At 39.0% G+C, this 14,864-nt stretch overlaps 3 protein-coding genes across 4 annotated transcripts; 2 read left to right on the forward strand and 1 right to left on the reverse strand.

Moving 5' to 3' along the window:
* Positions 1–653: 653 nt before the first annotated feature.
* kbtbd12 (kelch repeat and BTB (POZ) domain containing 12) lies at positions 654–4,566 on the forward strand. Its single transcript, XM_004548520.4, has 6 exons — positions 654–816; positions 1,167–2,323; positions 2,415–2,685; positions 2,865–3,015; positions 3,128–3,325; positions 3,421–4,566. Exons 2-6 carry the CDS (start codon positions 1,251–1,253, stop codon positions 3,588–3,590), a joined length of 1,863 nt encoding a protein of 620 aa, XP_004548577.3. The 5' UTR covers positions 654–816; positions 1,167–1,250; the 3' UTR covers positions 3,591–4,566.
* Positions 4,567–4,632: 66 nt separating this feature from the next.
* On the reverse strand, positions 4,633–8,187 carry ccdc36 (coiled-coil domain containing 36). 2 transcript variants are annotated; one of them, XM_004548521.5, is made up of 8 exons: positions 8,077–8,187; positions 7,811–7,877; positions 7,440–7,578; positions 6,235–6,371; positions 6,109–6,157; positions 5,928–6,012; positions 5,645–5,760; positions 4,633–5,545 (listed from the first exon to the last, which is right to left on the reverse strand). In XM_004548521.5, the coding sequence occupies exons 2-8, from the start codon at positions 7,861–7,863 to the stop codon at positions 4,838–4,840; spliced, it is 1,287 nt and encodes a 428-aa protein (XP_004548578.1). In that variant the 5' UTR covers positions 7,864–7,877; positions 8,077–8,187; the 3' UTR covers positions 4,633–4,837. The 2 variants fall into 2 exon arrangements, with proteins under 2 accessions (XP_004548578.1, XP_076740580.1); XM_076884465.1 differs by lacking the exons at positions 7,440–7,578; positions 7,811–7,877; positions 8,077–8,187 and adding an exon at positions 6,542–6,677.
* Positions 8,188–8,969: 782 nt separating this feature from the next.
* Positions 8,970–14,464, forward strand: lg5h1orf159 (linkage group 5 C1orf159 homolog). The gene is made up of 9 exons (XM_004548522.4): positions 8,970–9,172; positions 10,797–10,877; positions 10,972–11,056; positions 11,758–11,853; positions 11,941–11,997; positions 12,119–12,253; positions 12,366–12,391; positions 12,518–12,542; positions 12,781–14,464. The coding sequence occupies exons 2-9, from the start codon at positions 10,806–10,808 to the stop codon at positions 12,882–12,884; spliced, it is 600 nt and encodes a 199-aa protein (XP_004548579.1). The 5' UTR covers positions 8,970–9,172; positions 10,797–10,805; the 3' UTR covers positions 12,885–14,464.
* Positions 14,465–14,864: the final 400 nt, after the last annotated feature.

Here is a 14,864-nt window from a genome sequence, read left to right on the forward strand (position 1 = left end):
CTGCATATCTACACCATATTGCCTAATGATTAACTACAGCCAGGATATTGTGGGCAGAGCTATTACAAAGATAGTGGACCGGATGAAGCAAAATATATAATTATGTGCTGAAAATAGAAAAAGGTTAACTCAGTGATCATGTGTTTCCATTCATGTTGTTTTATTTTTTCCATTCAGCAACAAAACTGAAGCTAACGAACCATGAACAGTCATTTCAAACCCAGCGTACCCAGGTAACTATTTAATGAAGTCAAAGTGACAAAATCAAACGTGGGTTCTTTTAAAGCTTTATGTCCCTTTTTATGAGAAACTCTGATTTCTGAAGCTTGTGCACACACAGTATGCACTGGGTCTTTAAGAGAACACAGTCATGAAATCTGAATCCAAACTCAGAGCAACATCTCATGCATTTCAGAGCGGCATGCATGTAACCAGGGCAAACAACCTGGAAAGAATTACCCCAAATGGTGGGCAATTTAATTCTGATGAGTGAAATTATGAATGACAACATAAAATATAATAACAGTTATTGTTGTGACTGCTTTAAAACCTTCTCTTCAAGGATCACTCAAAACCTTCTGACCCACTTGTTGTCTGCCACAACACTATCTATTTTTGGGTTACCAGCTCAGAGGGCAGCAGCAGAGGAGGGGGTACATATCTTTGCCACGCATTTGCTCAGGCCTCTCTAACCCCACCGACTGTGACATTCGGCAACATCAACAACACATGTAGCCTGTTTAAAAACAGATATGCACTGGTCTTTTTAGATTGAAGACGGTCTTTTTAGTACGCCAAGAGAAGCTGATGCATTTGGTAAGACTAATTTTTTTAAAGGGAATAAATGCTGCAGTATGTGTCTGCTGTCATAGTGATCTGTTACAGTGTTACTCTGCTTCTACACTTCTATATGTTGATCTATATATTGTACACAAAGGCTAATCTGAAAATGTCATGTCATCATGTCATGATGGTGGTGAAAAGATAAGGCACTGCTTAAAGTCTCTTTTAGACTGTACTGATCTTAACTGAAACATTACTTCCTTTTTATCCACATAAGCTTGATTTTATCAAACCTTTTTAACCAAATTTCACTCTATCATGCACCAGTGAAACATCGGGAGTGACAACCTTTAATTCTGTGTGCATTTTCTTCTGTTTTTCAGAAAAAGCCTCATTAGTTGTTCAGGGTGTATAAAACCTCCTGTTTAAATTTGTAAATAACATTTTCACCGACGTTTTGAAGCATAATGGATCTTACTGCTAAACATGGGCTGCTGCTGCTCGACCAGCTGAGGAAGATGAGGGACGCTGAGCATCTGACAGATGTGGTGCTGGTTGCTGAGGGCGTCAGCTTTCCCTGTCACAGAGTTGTCCTGTCCGCCTTCAGCCCATACTTCCGTGTTATGTTCACCTGTGGCCTGCGTGAGTGCAACAACAGAGAGATATTCCTGCGTGACACTCCTGCAGACAGCCTGGCCCTCCTCTTGAACTACATGTACTGCTCAGATCTTCCTCTCACTAATGGCAACGTACAAGGCATCTCCATAGCAGCTTTTCTTCTACAGATGGATGATGTCTTCACTCGCTGTCAGCTGCACATGATGGAGAACATGGATGCCTCTAATTGCCTTGGTGTATATTACTTTGCCCGTGACCTCGGTGCAGAGGAACTGGCTGACCAAGCTCAGCGCTTCCTGAGGCAGCACTTTGTCCAAGTGTGCCAGAATGAGGAGGTCTTGGAGTTGGAGGCCCATCAGCTTGGAAAGCTTCTGTCATCTAACGATCTGAATGTGTCTCGGGAAGAAACCATTCTGGATGTGGTCCTTGGATGGGTCAAACACAGTACCCTGGTGGATGGAGAGGTACGTGTTCGGCATCTCCCAGAGCTCCTGCGGAAGGTCCGTCTGCCACTGATAAACCCCGACTACTTAAGAGAAGCAATAAAGAGAAACACAGCCCTGCTGGCTGATGCTGAGTGTCTGGAGATTATGAACGAAGGACTGGAGGCCACGGCTTTGCATCCCGCGGCTGCACCACGCAAACTAAAGCTGCGTTATGGCATGGAGACCACAGATCTGCTGCTCTGCATTGGCAATGACAGTGGCGGTATCAGGTCAAGGTATGGCAGCTATGCTGAGCGCAGCTTTTGCTTTGCACCGTCCACAGGGCGAATTTATTACATCACCTCACCTCGCTACGGAGAGGCTCTGGGGTATGTGTGTGCTGGAGTTGTGACTGAAAGAAATGACATCATTGTAGCAGGAGAGGCAAGTGCTCGCAGAATGGCCCGACAGAAAGACACCAGTGTTGAAATCTGCAGGTAAGAAAAGATATCTGAAAGCACTTGACTGATTTGCCTTTGGTTACCCCACATACAGAAGATACTAAATGTTGCCAGATTTGATTTCCAGGTACATGGTGGAGGCCCAGGGAAGCTGGGAGCACCTGACATCAGCAGAGTACCGTGATTCTTATGCTCTGGCGTCACTGGGAGACACTCTATACTTGCTGGGTGGCCAGATGAAGCTGAAGAACCAGTTTCTCATCACAAACTGTGTGGAACGCTGGTCTCTGCAGGGTGGACCCTGGCGGAGCGCAGCACCCCTTCCTTTGCCTTTGGCTTGTCACAGCGTGGTCAGAATGAAAGATCGCCTTTATGTGGTGGGCGGTCGAACCCCACAGGTGAGGCAAAATAAAAGAAATCACTTTCCAGCTATTTAAACACATTCACTTTAAGTCTTATAAACTAAAGATACTTCTTTTACACATTGAAGGAGAGCTCTTACTGTGTCCCTATGTGACCCTTCTCTGACTGCACCTGCTCTGCTTTGTCATATCATTGCTCCCCTTCGACCTTCCAGTCATACCGGATGGATGAGGAACCCGACTGTCTTAGTAACCGCCTCTTGGAGTATGATCCAAACACAAACAAATGGACAGAGCTTTGTCCCATGAAATACTCAAAGTACCGCTGCAGTGCTGTAGTACTCAATGGGGAAATTTATGTGATGGGTAAGATGAATTATTTTGTTAAGCTGCCAATACATTTGAAGGAATTTCATTAGTGCCATTGTGGTGGCCGTCCTCTTTGAACTGCACTGATTTTTGCCAACTTCTTTCTCAGGTGGTATTGGTTGTGAGGGTGTGGACCGTGGACAATCCCGTCACTGTCTCAGCGCTGTGGAGATTTACAACCCAGATGGAGATTATTGGAGGGACGGACCTCCTCTGCCATGTTCCCAGCTTTCATTGCGTACCAACGCCTCCAATGCTGGTGTTGTGGGAGGAAAGATTTATGTTTGTGGATATTACAAAGGAGCAGGTAATGAAAAAGTATCCATACCTATTATGCATAAAATATTTAGCTCCCCCCCCCCCCGTGACTGAATTTCCACTCTGTGTATTAACTATCCTTAGATCGCCATGATGACATAACAAAGGACATTCTGGAGCTAGACCCGTGGGAGAACCGGTGGACTGCGGTGGCTCGGCGTGCTTTAATGCATGACAACTATGACGTCTGCTTAGTGGCAAATCTCAACCCAAGGGGACTCGTATCCCCACCTGCAGACTTAGTAAAGCTGTGACACCACTGTCAGTCAGATCAAAGTCTGCGAAGGAGAATTAGTGAAGGAAATTAATCATTAATGCACTTATTGCACAGCTTATGGCAATCACTTTTTTCAAGCAAGAAAGCTCTTAGTACTCTGCATGAAAGAGACGTCTATGGTTAATTGCTTGGTTGCACACCGGGAAGTAGGAAAGCAATTTGTAAATACAATATATTTGTTGCTTCTTAATGTGTTGTGTAACAGCTGCAAAGCGGATTATCCCAAACCTGCAGCTGTGTAGTATATCTGGAGTGTTATTAGCAGCTCCAGGAAAGGATTTTCTTTGAGGGATATATGATTATAATAGTGGAGTTCACACTTTGATAAAAAATAAATAAATTATAGCAAAATTCTGGCACTCGGCCTGTTTTTGACAGGAAAAAGATTTTTCAAGACAACCATGCTGAAGTTTGAAGCCACTTAAAAAAGTTATTGTTTTTTAAATTAAATACATTCATATTTATTGAACATGTTCTTTTAAGTGCAGTGTAAATGGCAAGTAAGGAAAAAATGAACAGTTTACCATAAATTACATATATTAATTCTAATGGGTAAAATCAATGTAGGTGTAGAGGAGTGATTATTTAGTAACCACCACTCCTGTGTTCTAAGAGCCCAGTGCAAGTTGAACATGTTTAAAGATGCACTGAATAAAGCTGCAGTAAACTTGGTCATGTGTGTGTCTGGACAGACGAGGGCAATATTTCTTCTTTCTTTAGAAACTTGGATGATTCTTGCTCTTAAAAAATGGTTATTAAATGCATAAAATTGAAAAGAAAGAAAATCATGCTAAAACACACCCTGGGTTTTACAGATGTTTGTGCCAGTTTATGAAATGTCAATAATCTTTCTCAGACTGGGGGTCTCTGATGCACTTTCCACCTGAATAGCTGTGCAATTAGGCTTCCTGGCTGCTTTCTTGCTCTGGTTCTGGTTTATATATATATATATATATATATATATATATATATATATATATATATATATATATATATATAATAAAAAAAAGAAATTATAAGGTCAACAATTTTAATGCTTTGTGTACAACACAGTGCTCAGTTTTTTTTACAGCTCTTTCACAAAGACAAAAGGGAACACATTTCCAAGAGAACACAGGTCAGAACTAATAAATACAAATAATAAATATAGATATACTTTTAGTCTTTTCTGCTCTATGCTCTGAAAATAAATAAAGAACACATTTTGGCACCTTTAATTATTCTTTAAAAGTCTAATTCAGAATCAAACAGCTGCCACAAGCTTCCTGGTTGTACAGTAGAGCCCTGCTCTGCTGACAGCTTCTCTAAGATGGGGTCTATTTCTGTGAGGCACAGAGAGCTGCTGCTGTCCTGAGACCAGAAGCTCAGAGGCGTGATGAAACAACCTTCAGTTTCACTGGATCTCCTCTCCTTGTTAAGTGGCACCAGACTGCCTGGACTGACACTGTCCTTGCTGCTCACTGTGCTCATGTCACAGCTCTCAGGTTTCTGCTGTTTGTTCACGAGAGGTTGACGGTTTTCATCCGAGACTGCACCCTTACTCCTCTGTGACAAAACCAGGGGTCTCTTTTTGGGCCTTCTTTGTCTCTGAGTAAATTTCTGCTTTCCAGCTAGGTGGCTGCGATTACGACGGGGAACTTCAACCTGGTGTTGTTCAGCGTTGTATGACGCACATGTAACCTGTGTGCCTTCAAGCTTGCTGTTGTGCAGGATGCTGGACACCGACTCCTCTGGTGCTGGTGACGTCTGCATGGTGTTATCCATCACTCCCTCAGAGCGGGGTTTGGACAAGTGCTCTGAGAGTAAGGCGCTGAGCAGCTTCAGGGCCTCTTCGAGCATGTGTCCTTGTCTTCCCTGTTCCTCTCTCAGACCCTCCAGACTACTTTTTAAGTTTTGCAGATGTGAGTCAAGCTCTGCTACAGTGTCTCCATTCTACAGGGTATAAATGAACAGTTATACTCCTCACTCATCAGAAACATTGCCAATTAAATCTCATTTCAAAATAAAGAACACGACAGACAACAGCTTCACCTTTTGCACTGTTTCCTTAAGTTGTGTCATCACATCCTGTTGGGAGTCCATATTATTTACCAAAGTCTTAAACTGCTGGGAGATGTGGCCCTGATGATTGTCCAAATTATTTTGCACTGGGATGAACAAATAAAAACATTAAACACAGAATAAAAATGACAACGGCGTTAGAAGTGGATTGCTGCGCGGCAAGCAGCACCATCTGCTGGTGTTAATATTTCCTTTTCAATACATCAACTTAACCATGTTTTATAAAAACACTCAATTCAACAAGGAAACTTACATGTTGATGTGAAATTGTCAATTTTTTCAGAAACTATTTGGCACACTGCTGCGTTTCTCTCAGTGCCAGCAACCAGCTGTTGAATCTGAAAAGAACATTTTTTTGTTTTCAAATTAAAAACATTTTAAAGAGAAGGTCATCTGAATTTGAATAACTAGAATCAGTTTACGTTATCACTTACATTGCTAAGTGTTTCTCTGATATGCTGGCATTCTTTGGCTAAGTGATCACTGTTAAAGCAAAAAGCAGGGAAAAAAGGTTACGTAGGGATTTAGAGTTGCATATTTGAAATGACAAAAAGACGCACCTGTCCTTTTTTTCTTTTGCCTTTTTCTTGTCTTCTTCAAATTTAGCCAGTATTCCTGAAGTTCTGGTTTTATCCTTCAAGTCTCCAAGGAGGAGAGGCTTAGTGTGATAACTGCTTGAAAACTTTGGGTCACTCCCCTAAACAGAGACAAAATACAAATGTTAGGAAAGCAAGAATTATTTAATATGTTTGTGTGTGCGCGCTTATGATCCCATTAGTTTTTGTCACACACATAAACAACTTTTATGGTATTGGAAATTCAGAAATGCTTATTTTTCATACAACGAACATCTACTCATTTCTTTACCATATTGTCTTTGTCATTTAAATATTTGACATTAATGTAAAAATGGCCAAGCTTTAACAATTTACAGGTAGAGTTAATTGGCTTTGGAAAAATCCAGATTACAGACAAGAGTTAAAACTAAATAAGAGCATGCTAGAAATTAACACAGTATTGCAAATGAAAAGAGGAGAGCTGCAGCTCTATAAAAAGAGAATAATTAGCTGAATGAAAACAGGTGATCTGACTGGGGAATTGGGTTAACAGTAATAAGTGTGATGAAACAAAGACAGTAAAACGCACAGTGGTTTCATGGAGGAAATATGTAAAGAAGGGCTACAGTCAAAGACCTGTAAATGTTAGTATAAGTGGGAGCCAAAGTTATAGATTTGGTTGAGTATGTAGTTTCAAGACTGTATAATATACACAAAGAAAATGCAAACCATTACTACAATATTTGCCTCGTCGTTAGACCTTTTATGAATTTAACAGGGTGGAGGGAAAAATCAATACAGCATTGTACTGCGATTTTGATAGAGACACCAAATACTGATATTTTATTAAATAAAATTAAATATTCTTGGAATACTATGAACAAGAGCACTCATCTCCTGAAATAACATCAAGTGAGATCTAACAGATTGCCAACATGTTGCCATCAGTGTGAATGAGTCTTTGTCAATGAGCACAATTCATTTACAAAGTTTAACTGTGAGGAATAATTTGCGTTCAAAAAAAGGTGACAAATTGCAAAGTAAGTTATTGCAGTACTCCGACGTTAAAAATTGCAATAATATCATATCCTCATTGAAGTATTGTATTAATATCATATCGTGGGGTGTTTGGTTATTCCCATTTCTAATGCTTGGCTTTGCATTTCGTAACCAAGAACCATCTGCAAGGTGAACATGGGAAATCCTACCTCTTGTGAACTTTGCTGGGAAGTTCTGGAGGACAAACTCATATCCTGAGATGCGCTCTGAGAATTTTCATGCCAAAACTGAGACTCAAAGAAGATCTGAGAGTCTGACAAACTGGAGAAACCACTGGTAGATGCATTTCTGTTTGCATTTTCATCCCAATGAAGTGTAACAATAGAGAAGAAAACACAAACACAGTCAAATTATGTAGCAAAACCATTTAGTAACCTTTTTTTTTTAAATTGTGTTTACATGTGTTTACATGAAAAACTTCAAATGTTTTTAGAATTAAAGGGAAAATAGCAATGTTATATGTCAATAACAAGAGATTAAAAAACAGAAAAAAAATAGTGTAGTGGCACATTTTAATTACCTGCTTCCAGTTGGGATATTTAGCATTTCCTTTATATTTCGTATATGATTCATTGCTCTTTGGTTATCTGTTTGTAAAGATAATAAGTTAGCCACAGTCTCATCTAACTGTCATATTAGCAGTACAGTAGCTGACAGGTAGATATTAGCAAGTTGTTCACAGCTAGAACATCAATAAAGGTCTTCAGTAAAAAGTAATCTTGTTAACGTTAGTGTGTATAGATGTTATATCAGTAATTCACCACTGAAATATATTATTTAAATTACCTCACAGTTCTTACAGATGTGATTATTGATAGCTAGCTGTGTGAAACGTAATTAAAACTCCCGCCATCTGCAGAGGCTGCGCTGCGTTCAGTGGCCGTCGGAATGTGTCCTACTGCAACACACCTGAATAAAATTAGTAGGTCATTATTAGTAAGACTATAGAACTTGATTGTATGCTGAGGTGGCAGTTCAGCCATCTGATTTATGTTACAGCAGCTCATGAGTGAATGAGCATGGTGCAATAAAAAGTAATTTTACAAGTACATTTTCCAAACACATTTTCTTACATTTATGTAAATTTACTTGAGTAGGGTTAGGGGTTGCCACCTCAGCATGCAGTAAAGTTCTATAGAGTCTTGCTAATGACCTACTGATTTTATTGAGGTGTGTTGCTGCAGGGACACCGGTCCTTGAGAAAGTTTTTCTTATCATACAGAGATGCTTTATCAATCCAAGTATTTATTGACATGCCTTGCTCACCCACCCATGGATCTATCGGCATTTATTTTCAAACATCTGCAGAAATTAGATTAAAGATAAAAGCAATACAACAAGCTAAACAGGACTGTAAAGTGGTCCATTATTATTAAATGAATTATTACTAACACAATATTGTTTTGTACTTTGTTTAAAAAATTTCAGTTACTCTGTAAATCCTGTGAAAATATTTGAGTGTTCAAAACTGCAATTTATAATTTCCAAACCCTCGCAAATTCAAGAGCGTTGTGTGTACTGATCCATTATTAATATTATCATTATTACTGGTACTAGGAGGAGGACGAAATGGAGAATGAGAAGAGAAATAAAACAAATGTTCTGCTTGTTATTCTGTTCTTTCTCACAGGAGCGTCGCCGTTCTTATAACTCTTATTTTGAAAGGCGTTTCCGGAAGTTTACATGCTAAATGTAAATCCGGTAGCTGTGAGCCAGTCGTTGTAGGATTATCTGTTTGTGGGTCAACACCAGAGGTGTTGTGATGAGCAGTCTGGCAATAGCTGTTACTATCTGAGTGGTAACACCTCCGCGGCGGACGAGACCAGCCGGTTACTAAACCGCGCCTAGGAGTTTGGTCAGGCCAAAGCCTGGTGTTTGGCTGGTAAGTTAACTTTTTCTGTCTCCACACTCAGCGGCTACTGATGTTGTTAGATTGTAAATATATCCGATCATATGAAAAAAGGTTTAGATCTTCAACTCGGTAGTTGGGCGTTATTTTAACTGCTACAACAATCAAGTTAAGCCTTCAGCTCGGTGACAGGTGCTAGCTATCGCTGTGTAGCTTCACTGACGTTAGCTCGTTGCGTGCAGTTTTCTGATAATTTAGCTTTGCTGCTTTTCTCCTCAAATAATTGTATTGTGCCGCAGAGTTAGATGTAAAAGTGTAGTTTTTCCACAATAAAAAGTTGTGGGGGGAAATAGTGAAAACTACTTTATTAACAACAAAAAAAGGGCTATGCATTTATTTGTGTTGTCATGAATGTTCAAACTGTTTAATGGTAACTAAATTGTAGTTTACTATCAAGCATATACTGGATCTTCCACTGTTGTGATCAGACAAATGTATTTTTATATTAACTAAGTTAAAGCAGTTAGAGACAAACATATTTACCTACAGTACTGTGCCTTGAGCCATCCTTCATATCTTATTTTGTTTTCTGAAGATTCTTTAAAGTTTTTCTTTGGACATTGGATGCTTTTTCATTCCTTTTCAGTCCATTCCTTGTACCTGACCATTTTTTTAAATTTTGTTAGACCACTTAACACTGACCTGTGAATCATTCAAGCATAAAAGACTCTCCTAATTCAAAGGATGAAGCAGTGTTGTGTCTACCCATAACAGATAGCTTAGCACCTAACCAGTTTTTCTGTCTTTAGTCATTTTGTTACTAGTAACTTGTCACAAAACCACATAATTCGTTCCCATTTATTTAGCCGAATCTCAAAAAAAGAAAGAAAAAGTTGGCACAGTTTGACAGACAGAAAAAAGTATCTTAGCGACAACAAAATGATTTGTAAAGTAAAAACTTAACATTTGCTGGCATGGTGTGCAGCATGACCTTTAAAAATAAGGAAACAGGACAAGTTTGTTTAAGTAATCCAAACCGATTAATAGTATGTGAATGTAACTAACTGCCACAGGATCTGAAAGATCATCTGGCCCAGTTGATCCACCTACTGTTCACTGAACACTCATCAGAAATGGTCTGAGTGTAATCTTTAAGAAAGGACAACCGTAGTATTCCAAAGTATTAAATAACTGGAATGAAAATCAGCGGCAACAAGTGTTGTTAAGGAGTGATGAAATTGTTTGTTTGTTTTTTCTTTTTGTCAAATTCTTGGTAAATCTTTTGTGACAATAGGGAGTGAATAATTCCTGTAACCGGAAAAAAAAACATTTGCAGAACCTGACTATGTGAGGGCAGACATCTGCTTCGACCGGTTGGGGAAGAGAGGAAGGTGAAAGCAAATAGTGTTACAACAAACACTTGGCAGGTTAGACAGGCACTTAACTGCAGAGGGCTCAAATAAAGTCTATAAGTTGCATTAGGGTTGAATAAATAAAAAAATATATATGATTTAAGATAAGAAAATCTGAAGCCAGCTCTCATTACTTACTGGTTTTCTAAAAGGAAATTTAGCCAGTATGTAGGCTTTATAGACATCCTGTTTATGAAATGTATTAAGTTGTCTGCTTTTTGTTTTTGTTTGTTTTTTTCTCCAAGGGTTCAAATATGGCTCTGCCATTCCTTCTGGTCTTTGCTGCCACCGTGATTCTTATCAGACCCGAGACGCCTGTAACTAAGGTAGGAAATGAACGTTACCTAAGGCAAAAGACCAGCTCATGCTATGTTCTGCCGATGTCGATCTCTTAATCTATGCATGCTTCTCTGCTTACAGGCCCTACATCAGAACTCACTTGAATGTTGTGGTGATAAGCAAAGAGCTAACAGTTCATGCTCAAATGACACCCACTGTGAACCAGGTAGTGTGGATGTTTTTAATGTCTCATCACTGACGAACACTGGGAGAAAGCATATTGGCCTTATTACGTTGGCTACCACTGAGATTTGACCCGTTTGACATCATTGTTGTTATCAGTATACGATTAGGCAGAGTTAAAAGACTCAGAGTAGTGCAGAGCCTCTGATTGTTAAGTATTTTGGAAATTTGTGCGTATGGTCTCTTTAGTCTAGTTGACCTAAATTATTCCCTATAATGACTCAGAATAATTCATTTCTGAAGTTTGGAAAAAGGCTTGCTGTGCATCGCACTTGTGTGTTAATGTTTAACTACGCATTTGAAGATCTCAGGGATTAAATGTGCATTTAACACTTTGTTTACTTACGATCAATGTCGGCTGTACGTGGCCTTTGATATAAAATGAGTTTGACATCACTGATATAGATGATTTATTCTGTACAGTTGGGATTCAAAGATAAGTTAAAAACAATTCTGCCTTTTTGATACATGAATGGAAACAGCATTTAGCAGCTACTTAAAGATATCTGCGTGATATATCGCCATGCCCTGGTACCTCATCGGATTATAGAAACTGCAGTTAATTTAGTGTATCAAACTGGAGAAAGACTTGTAGTTTGTCGCTACAGCACTATAAATACTCAAATCAAAGTGTGTAAAAATTCACACTATGTAATACAGATGTCATTCTCTTGAATTTCACAGGATGTTTCCTGCGCGTCCTCGAGAACACCAACACCGTCTGCATATTGTGCGACTCGGCAGCTGTCGATTTAGAAAATATAACAGTCTGCACCTACAGTAAGGACTCTGAGCTCTTTGCGTGTTGGATTGTGTCGCTCATGTTTGGGTCGTTTGTGTTAACACGCCTTTTTCTGTGCTTTCTAGACTACACACTGGAGCGTAAAAATCATACAACTGTAACGACAGTTGTTCCTAAAATTGGTAAGATGTGCAGACTGATTTCATGCGGTGTAATATTCCTTGCATGGTTAGAGACGGGAATGTTTGATGCAGTAAATGTCTGTCAGTTCATTTCCTGTTTTTGTGCTGTGTTTTTGTGCAGGTGGCCCTGGTGTGGCAGCCTCTCTACTTCTGGGAACGCTGTTGATCAGCCTCTTCCTGATACTCTCTGTCGCCTCCTTTTTCTACCTCAAACGCTCCAACCGACTTCCAAGTATCTTCTACCGCCGCAACAAGGGTGAGGAGCACTGCACAGTGACTCACAGTGACACGCTTTTGGTGCTGGCTTTGATTTTGTAACTTTCTTTTTTCCCCTCCAAATGCAACATTATGTTTTTGTTCTTTTTCAGCCTTCATATTTCAACCAAGTGAGACAGTAAGTGGATTTTGACTTTTTGTTTTTTTTAGTAGTAGTAGCATATTCAGAGTGTAGAAACTACAAATCTGTTTTCAACGAAGTCTTTGTGCGTCAACTGTTTAACCTTTGCTCTTTTCCTTCCAGGCTGTTATGATCCCCTCCTCGTCAGGTGAGATGGCCACACTCTCTTTTGTAAACTGTAATCTTTGACCAGGAAGTATTATGTGAAGCAGCAGTATTTGGTATTATTCATGAGGATGCATGGAAAATTTTTCTATTTAAAAACAAAACAATACAAAAAAACCACACAAAATGAGCTCAAACATGCTAATTGTGATTACAGTGAATGTGTCCTCCTGTTCCTCTCACAGATGATTTTATGACCCTTCATTTGCTCTCTTTTCCAGTGAGGAAACCCAGATATGTCCGAAGAGAGCGACCCTCTGCTTCGTCAACACTGAACAGTGCAACCATCACGACAACTTCATCTGCTCAAGTTTATAATGTGTAGGGTGGGGGGTGCAGGTAGGAGAGAGAGCTCAGGAACGCCGTAAGATTTACAAAAGGGTGAAGGAAGACAAGATGACTCTAATAAGGATGGCCAAATTTAACTGTAGCTGCTTTTGCTGGGCTGTTAATTTTTCTCTATGTATTGAGAGTATAACAAAAAACTGACCAGTATCAAGTAACTAACTTTCTGGGGCTCTGAACTGTCTTGTACTCAATTAGTTATTCGTTAAAAATGAAGCAGCCACGCAGTCTAGCCGTCCCAGGAAAAATGGCTCGTGTTCATGTGCAAGTTTGTCTTTTCTTGTGGTGAACGAGAGTTGCTCGTCTCACGATCATGCCTCAGTTTAAGTGGAAATGCTGTCGGCAAGCGTTTTTTTTTTGTTTTTTTTTTTTAATCTGCTGCGTTTGGTCAGAGAATCTGAATGAAGAGTTTGGTGAACGTGGATGCCTGTCAGGTTTGACTCGTAAACCGTTCGTCGCGTCGACTTAGCGACAGAACGGGAACATGCGATAGACATTTTGTTTTTACTTGTGTGCTATTTATTTGCATTTTGTAACTGTGCACTGAGTTTTACTGCTTAGAATTAGGCTGACAGGTTAAAAGACGTGTCATCATAGTTTTATTTCTTCTCTGGTGGACCAGGTCTGTAGGCACTGTATTGATGATGGATTGTTTGATTGTATTTTGTACTTTTGTTGTTGCCGTTGTATTTATTATTTTTGTAATCAGTCAAGGTGAATGTATTCCACGTGCATAACACAGAGCATGCATTGCAGTTGCATGCTCATTTTTTTTTTCCATTCCATGTGCAGAGCCAATGCTTCACTCTTTTTTTTTTTCTTTTTTTTTTTAAAGAGCTGTGATCCTGCTGATGCATATAAAATAAGAGTTCCTCTTTTTTCCTGTCAAAATTTAGAATTTCCAAACATCCCCGTGCACTTTATACATCTGAGGTCTTCACTGGACTTTGGACCTTGATTTTTTTTCTTTCTCAAAGAAATCAATGTTGCTATTTAGTGTGATTGAGATCTTTTTTTTTTTTTTTCTGTTGCGTAGACGGCAGCTCTGTAGTTGCATTTTGAACATTACTTGATTACCATTAACTTTGCCAAATGTATGAAGAATATGGCTTTGTCCTAAATGCTGTTACTGTGATGACTCTGCCATTATGAGCTTTAAATGGAGCCAGGAAGCATTTAATCACAATGCGTCTGTGCTAATAATTGGGTATTTGAATTATGACAAGTGGCCTTTTTACTGTAGCTCCAATCCTTAACCCTATCCAAGTTCTACATTGTAGTTTTGATTCACAAGATGGTTCTAAAAGTTATGTCTGTCTTTAGCATGTGTGGAGCAATCTGAACCAGATAGAAGGCAGCAGTCATTCCATGAATATTCCTCTTTTGGCTTCATGTGTTTACTGTTGTACAAAAAACCATAAGCTAAAAACATGTACATATTGTTTTATACAAATGATGTATCGTTTTTGTAATGATGTACATATTCTAGTTTCAGTGCCATGAATAAATTCAGAAGATCTAAGTATTGTTTGCAGAAATAAAGCACCTTTCATAAGCCAATGCAAAGTTGCCTTTTTTTGTCTTTACTGTTGTTTTGTAAACTCGAATGAATTCTATCCGCTGTCTTGAGAAGGGAAAAGGTTAAATTGTTCAAATTAACTTACAAAAAAAACCATTATTTATAACATTGACAATATTTATACTATTAAAATAATACAGAGAAAGCAAAACCACAGAGAAAAACTTTAAACAATATACAATCTATAACAATCTCAGAGAGTGCAAATCCCCCTGAAGGGCAAAGGCTGTACTACAACTTTACGATGTTTTTTTTTTTTTTACAACATGCTGATGTCAACCTTTTATTAAACATGATAACTTCAGCTTTTTCCTAATTTGTGTGGCCTATGACCTTGAGGCATTATTGGAAGTGTATTTTATGATCATCTTATTCTTTACA

This window comes from Maylandia zebra, linkage group LG5 (genome assembly GCF_041146795.1).
Source record: "Maylandia zebra isolate NMK-2024a linkage group LG5, Mzebra_GT3a, whole genome shotgun sequence".
In the NCBI taxonomy this organism is placed as follows: Eukaryota; Metazoa; Chordata; class Actinopteri; order Cichliformes; family Cichlidae; genus Maylandia; species Maylandia zebra.

Coding starts and splice junctions, on each gene's coding strand:
- kbtbd12 (XM_004548520.4), top strand. CDS start 1,251: ATGGATCTTACTGCTAAACATGGGCTGCTGCTGCTCGACCAGCTGAGG. Junction 2,686..2,864: donor TGGGCGGTCGAACCCCACAG/GTGAGGCAAAAT, acceptor TCGACCTTCCAG/TCATACCGGATGGATGAGGA. Junction 3,016..3,127: donor TGGGGAAATTTATGTGATGG/GTAAGATGAATT, acceptor CTTCTTTCTCAG/GTGGTATTGGTTGTGAGGGT.
- ccdc36 (XM_004548521.5), bottom strand. CDS start 7,863: ATGAATCATATACGAAATATAAAGGAAATGCTAAATATCCCAACTGGA. Junction 6,013..6,108: donor TCAGAGAAACACTTAGCAAT/GTAAGTGATAAC, acceptor TGTTCTTTTCAG/ATTCAACAGCTGGTTGCTGG. Junction 5,546..5,644: donor TTAAGGAAACAGTGCAAAAG/GTGAAGCTGTTG, acceptor TATACCCTGTAG/AATGGAGACACTGTAGCAGA.
- lg5h1orf159 (XM_004548522.4), top strand. CDS start 10,806: ATGGCTCTGCCATTCCTTCTGGTCTTTGCTGCCACCGTGATTCTTATC. Junction 11,854..11,940: donor TATAACAGTCTGCACCTACA/GTAAGGACTCTG, acceptor TGTGCTTTCTAG/ACTACACACTGGAGCGTAAA. Junction 11,998..12,118: donor GACAGTTGTTCCTAAAATTG/GTAAGATGTGCA, acceptor GTTTTTGTGCAG/GTGGCCCTGGTGTGGCAGCC.